General features: G+C 38.8%; 1 protein-coding gene across 1 annotated transcript; it reads left to right on the forward strand.

Moving 5' to 3' along the window:
* The first annotated feature begins 478 nt into the window (after positions 1-478).
* On the forward strand, positions 479-1695 carry LOC120547552 (T-lymphocyte surface antigen Ly-9-like). Its single transcript, XM_039783019.1, has one exon. It carries the CDS (start codon positions 585-587, stop codon positions 1167-1169), a length of 585 nt encoding a protein of 194 aa, XP_039638953.1. The 5' UTR covers positions 479-584; the 3' UTR covers positions 1170-1695.
* The last annotated feature ends 4878 nt before the right edge of the window (positions 1696-6573 follow it).

The following is a 6573-nucleotide window of genomic DNA, read 5'->3' on the forward strand; positions in this document are numbered from 1 at the left end:
AATAAATAAAATAAAAATAAAAAGTTCAGCGCCACCAACAGCAACAAAAACACCCGGTCAGCTTCTCCATGGTTCCCAGATCGACACACGACTTGAAGAATATCTGTTTTCAGAGCAGCAAAACGACTCCACAGCTCAGTTTGTCTCCTCTGTTCTGAGGGTGGGAGGGCAGTTACCACATTTCAACATCGCTTGTTGTTTTAATAAAAGTTTAACTGTTTAGTAAGGTCCACACACTGGGCTGAGAACTAAACTCATTCTACTGAGTGTGTTCAACTAAATAAAACCTCTGTGGGTTGTGTTTAAGATAAAAGTAAGTAAGTAGAGTACATTCAAACACAGTTTAAGCTGAACAAAGTGCTGAACATAAAATACTAACACTCTACTACAGTAGAATGAGTTTAGTGCTCAGTCCAGTGTGTGGACCCTACTAAACAGTTAAACGTTTTTATAAAACATCAGCAGATGTTGAAATGTGGTAACTGCCCTCCCACCCTCAGAACAGAGGAGACAAACTGAGCTGTGAAGTTGTTTTGCTGATCTGAAAACAGATATTCTTCAAGTCGTGTGTTGATCTGAGAACCATGGAGAAACTGACAGGGTTTTTGTTGCTGTTGGCGGCGCTGAACTTCGCTCTAGCCCAGGACGAGGTAACCCCGACATACTTCAAGGATGGCGGGGAGCTAACGTTGGACGTGAGGCCTCCTCCTCCTGAACCTCTCTACAACATCCTGTGGATTATTAACGGTAACCTGGTAGCTGAGTGGATCAAAGATCAAGTCACAGGTTCAGTTTTAGTCCCTTTGACTTATTACAGACCCTTTAATGGCCGCACAACCCTGGATGTAACCACTGGACGTTTGGTAATCAACAACATGACTAAAGCTGACATGGGGCTGTATTCAGTGGAAGTCAACAACAAGGTCCAGAATGAGCGCTATAACGCTGTATTGATGAAAGAAGTCCCCCAGCCTGAGGTGGTGGCACCAGAGACATGCTCCCCCGCTTTGGACAATTGTACTCTGACCTGTGACGCAGACACCACAGACGCTGGACCGGTCACCTACAGCTGGAAGATGGGAGACGGAGAGTGGAAGGAGTCGGGAAAGGAAATGACCATCACCTGCCGGATAAAGAACCCAGTCAGTGAGAAAGAAAGTACACCCTGAAAACAATCCACTCTGCCAACTTGTTTTGACTAATGAAGTTAATAATATAGACAATATTATTTAGATGTTATGCTGCATGCAGATATAAGAAACCAATTAAATGTTGCTTGAGAGATTTATTTTGCCTTCATTATGTTTTGTGTGTAATTGTGCTCTAAGTGATGTCACGCGTTTTTTTAGGCTTTAACACAGCAGGTAATATAACAATGTTAGATACATATAGGCTATAAGAAAGAATCAGGTTATTAAAAGTAAAAATCAAAAGGTGGTGGATTTTGAAATTTGTTATGAGTCAAGAAATACAGTTCTGAACTGCTGCAGTTACAGCACAGTTCAGACGAACTTTGCTTCCATTTAAATTCTACTTTATACTCATTTATACTTCAATTTAATACATGTAATAAGCAGAGTTTGTACTTTTTACATCTTAATGTTTGGACTGTCTTATTATCTGCTTGTCAGTCAACAGTAAAAGACTTTAAATGGCACCAACCTGTATGAAAATAAAGATTGATTGAGCAATTGAGTGAGTGATTGATTCATTTATAGCCAACCCATGAACTATCTAATTAATCTAACAGGTTATAAAAACAGCAGGGGCATTTTTCTGCATGAATACTTTTACTTTTGATACTTTGAGTACATGTTGGTTATAATACTTGTGTGTTTACTTACTTACTGGTTTCTGCTCTGCGCCCTCCCTCGCTGTTTTTCCGCGGATCATGTGTAGGCTTTAAGAGACTAGCGGCCTGTCCTGAGTGTGTTGATTTGAACGTGAACACAAATTATAACTGATCCTTTTGGCCCGTAGTCACCAAAGTAAGTATTGGAGCCATTTATTTACAAGCCACATATCTCCAGAACCTTCTGACAATAAAATGGTATTTTTTAGATGGAAACATCAGGAAACATCAGGAGAAAATTAACTTTGTTCCAGACCCGTTTCTGTCTCAGGAACAAGATTTGGCCAACCAACGCTTGCCAAAACCCTGACAAAACTAATATTTGTAATGCTAAATATGTCTTTAAGCTGTGTAAATATCTAATATCAGCAAAATAAAATATGAATACATTATACAACTATAACTTTTCAGCCATCCACACGATGTTCACTACACTTTCAAATGAGGCCACGCCCCTTTAACCTAAAGGGTTAGGAACATTATATATTTGGGCCACTTTTGCCTGCAGTGTGAACGTAGCTGGTACTGTACATATTACATATACTGTAAATATATTTGAATTTTCCACCCAACAGAGGCTTTATTTAGCTCACCACACTCAGCTGAATGAGTTTAGTGCTGAGTCTAGTGTGTCGACCCTAACAAACAGTTAACTAAAGAAAATCTGGAATCAATGCTGGGATATGGGAGCTCCCCTCCCTGGCAAGGTTTTGCTGATCTGAATACATGTATATTCTTCCAGTCATCCAAGTTCAATGGTAATCTGGTAGCCAAAACACAAAACCCTGGATTTAACCACTGGATGTTTGGTAATCAACAACATGACTTATAGCCAGGACACACCAGCCAGACGGCCGACCGTTGACAGAAAAGCCAGTGGAAATGATCAAAAAACTGCCTCGGGACACACTGAGGCGACACCGACTTGAGAAACGTACGTCACGTGAAACGCACGCCACAAACGAAGAACTCTTGCAAAGCGAGGAAAATGGATGAAATAAAAACTGCTTTCAAGGAGCAGGAAACTTTTAACTGTGGTAGCTCATCAGTGGCTGTCAGATCAATGGAGTGAAGTAGAAAGTGGCATGAAAAGAAAAAGCTTTAGTGTGTAACTTTTTTATATTAATGAACATCCGTTACATTCAAGCCGTTGCCAAATGAGTTGCTGCAAAGCTAATTAAGACTATCAGCTCCACACAACTCTCTCTGGGTCTCTCAGCATGGCTATGTTCAGGAGATTGTGGCGTCCGGTGACTTTCACTCGCAAAAACTTGAATGAAGATAATGACCTCTTCTGAAGAGTCTGTCATGATTTTTAATCCTCCATGTCCTCCTTGGCTACTTGCAACTGTGTGGAGGAGGGGGGGTGGTGCACGATCACTGAAGGCTTGTATCATGTGGATGTGCTGACAGTTTTGTTGTCATTACTTAGAATTCCTCATAGGACAGAAACTATGCACTGTAGCTTTAAGTAGATAGATAGATAGATAGATAGATAGATAGATAGATAGATAGATAGATAGATACTTTATTGATCCCCAAGTGGAAACTCAAATGTACTTACATTCCACCACTGACACACACACATCCAATGAGTACCTTTGCGACGTCCGGTCCATAAAGCTGTCCAGTTAAAACCTGCACACACACACACACACACACACACACACACACACACACACACACACACACACACACACACACACACACACACACACACACACACACACACACACACACACAGTTACATAATGACTCTGCATCACAGTTAACAGATGGGGAAACATCAGTCTGGGTAATTTAAAGGGGTAAACACATTGTTTAAAATGTGATTCGGGTCACTTTAAAGGCAAAAACAGAGTTGTAAGAGATGTCTAAAATATTGATATATTTAAAGAAGACTGTTCCCCCCCCAAAAGGCCCCAATAAGTCATTTGTACAATCAGAAATGATGTTTTCTTGTTAGGCGGCACTGCCCTCCAGTGGCCCTAGGAATTATGATGGGAGCAAAAAAAGTGCGTAGGGAACAGTTAAGTTCAGACAGCAGGAATGTCTCACTTTTCTTCTTTCAAAACCGCACTGTGAGCTCTTTGATTCTTTAATAATAATAATAAATCATCACCACATTAGTGCACATTTATGCATGGCAGGACCCAGAATTCCTGCACAGTGATGTCAGTAAAGTGACTGTTGAGACTTCAAAGGTTAAAGGGCTCCTGTGAAGCACTTTTGAATTGAAAGGTTTTTTTAAATTCTCATTATGGAACTTCAGTTTGGTCAAGGAAATACTTTGACATTCTGGGAAACCCTTAGAGCTGCAAAGATGAATCAATCACCAACAATTTTGAAAATCAATGAATTGGTTTGAATCATTTATTTATGAAAAAAAAGTATTAAATAAGGTATTTTTACTTTACTTGAATATTCTCATTTTTTGCTACTTTATAGTTCTACGGAGCCCCAGAAAGATCACAGATAATAAAAATAAGATCTCGAGGCCACGAGTTATATTTTGTAGCCACAAGATAATTAAGTTGTGGCCACGTGTTGTTAAAAAATAAGATGTGCACACAGATGGAAATATTGTACTTTTTGACTTTAGTTACTTACTTTACAAATGAATTCAATCTAATTATATTTACAGTGTCTAATCATAACAAAAGTTATCTCAGGACATTTTACAGAAAACCATTAATTCACAAACTACCCAGCAGTATTTAAAATGACCTCCACCTTTACCAGCTGCAACATTAAAGAATCAATGAAAAAATAATGCATCATCAATAATTATAACATAATAATATAATACTTTAAGTTTATTTAGATGCTGCTGATAGGCTACTTTTGTTTCTTTTATTTCAATACAATTTTAAATGCAGGAATTTTACTTGAAACAAATCATTTCTACCATATAGTATTAGGCTACTCTTCTTTTATTTAATAAAAGATCTGAGTACTTCTTCCACTTCTGCTTAAAGCTAAAGGAACTTTCACCACAGTCATTAACAGTAAAATCAAGTCTGAGGTTACATGTTGCTGTGAGACCCTTTTAAAAACTTTATTAATCATTTGTTTTTTTAAACAAAAGGACAGTGTTAACTCTGTCTGAACATATCTAATAAATGTAATTATATCTCAATTTCTCACCACATTTGGGGAACGCCACCAGCATGACGTCGTCCTCTCTGGCCTCCATGTTCTGCAGAGCCTGGAGGTTTTCCTCGGGGCACATGAGGCGCGGGTACAGCACGCCGTTGTACCTGTACAGCTTGTCCTCTTCCTTCATGTCCTTCGCCATCTGCATCCTGGACAGCGCGTTGGAGACGGAGCCGTTGCTGTCCATCCTGATTCAGATTCACAGTGTGAAGCTGCACGGGTCCCAAACTCAGAGGCAGTAATGAGGAAGCAACTGAGCCGGGAACCTTTAAAGGGTGTAGTAGCACGTAAACACACCTGCAGGGAAATGTGTGTGTGCCTGTGTATGTATGTGTTTGTGTGTGTGTTTGTGTATGCATGTGTGCCTGTTTGCGTGTGTGTATGTGTACAGTATGTGCCTGTGTATGTATGTACGTGTGCGTGTGTATGTATCAAGGTTATAATCGTTAACGAAAACGAACGAAATAACGAAAACTAGGTGGGAAAAAACATTGTTGTTAACTGAAATAAAAATAATAAAAATAAAAACGAGGCATTACAAAAAAACAATAACTAAACTACAACTGTAATGTCTGTTTGCAAAACTAACTTAAATGAAATAAAATTATCGAGTAAATGTCCTTAGTTTTCGTCTTTGTCAATGTATTTCATAGAGCAAATATAACATTATATCTTTCAGAGTTGACATTTCGGAACATAGACCTGTTTTATTCAGTCAATGCCGTAGACATATATATACAGTATATATATATATATATATATATATATATATATATATATAATAGAGATAGAGAGAAGAGATGTGTCATCTTTTTTCAGCCCTTCTGAGTTTGCAGGTATGATTTTAATATAACATTATAGTCATTATGACCTTTAGAAAAAAAATTTTTGTGTGGAGGTGGGGTAGTGCACTATTAGGCCCCTGTGGGGCGGCCTAAGCTTTTGTCCTTAATGGCATTTTTCTCCCCTTACATTACTTTTACCTGTATACTGTAAGTAGTTTTGAAACCAGTACTTTTACACTTTTACTTGAGTAAAAAGCTTGAGTTGATACTTCAACTTCTACAGAAGTCTTTTCAAACCCTAGTATCTATACTTCTACTGGAGTAATGAATGGGAATACTTTTGACACCTCTGTGGGCCGGATGTCCGTCTTTGTGTCGGCGTTCTAGATAGATAGTCTTTATTGTCCCATAGGGGTAATCATTTCCACACATCTTCCTCTTTCCATAGCACAACATCACATATAGAACATATAACACATATACAAAACATCCCATTAAGACACCCATATAGACATATCAAATGTGCAAACTTTGCAAGGCAACTGAGGTGGTGGTTGCAGTATTATAGTTTGTTCAGCATTGTGATAGCGGTGGGGACAAAACTTTTTTTGAAATAGGCTTTAGTCCAGTTCAGTGCTCTGTATCTGCGGTACAGTATATCTACAGTTTATCTGTGGTAAGTAGAATAAAAAATGGTCTGTGTCAGCTGCTATGGTACGTGCTAGGCGTGTGATGGCTGTGTCATTCATGTGTGATAGGCTGGGTGTGGGGAGACTGATT

Source organism: Perca fluviatilis, chromosome 19, assembly GCF_010015445.1.
Source record: "Perca fluviatilis chromosome 19, GENO_Pfluv_1.0, whole genome shotgun sequence".
Taxonomy (NCBI): domain Eukaryota; kingdom Metazoa; phylum Chordata; class Actinopteri; order Perciformes; family Percidae; genus Perca; species Perca fluviatilis.

Coding starts and splice junctions, on each gene's coding strand:
- LOC120547552 (XM_039783019.1), top strand. CDS start 585: ATGGAGAAACTGACAGGGTTTTTGTTGCTGTTGGCGGCGCTGAACTTC.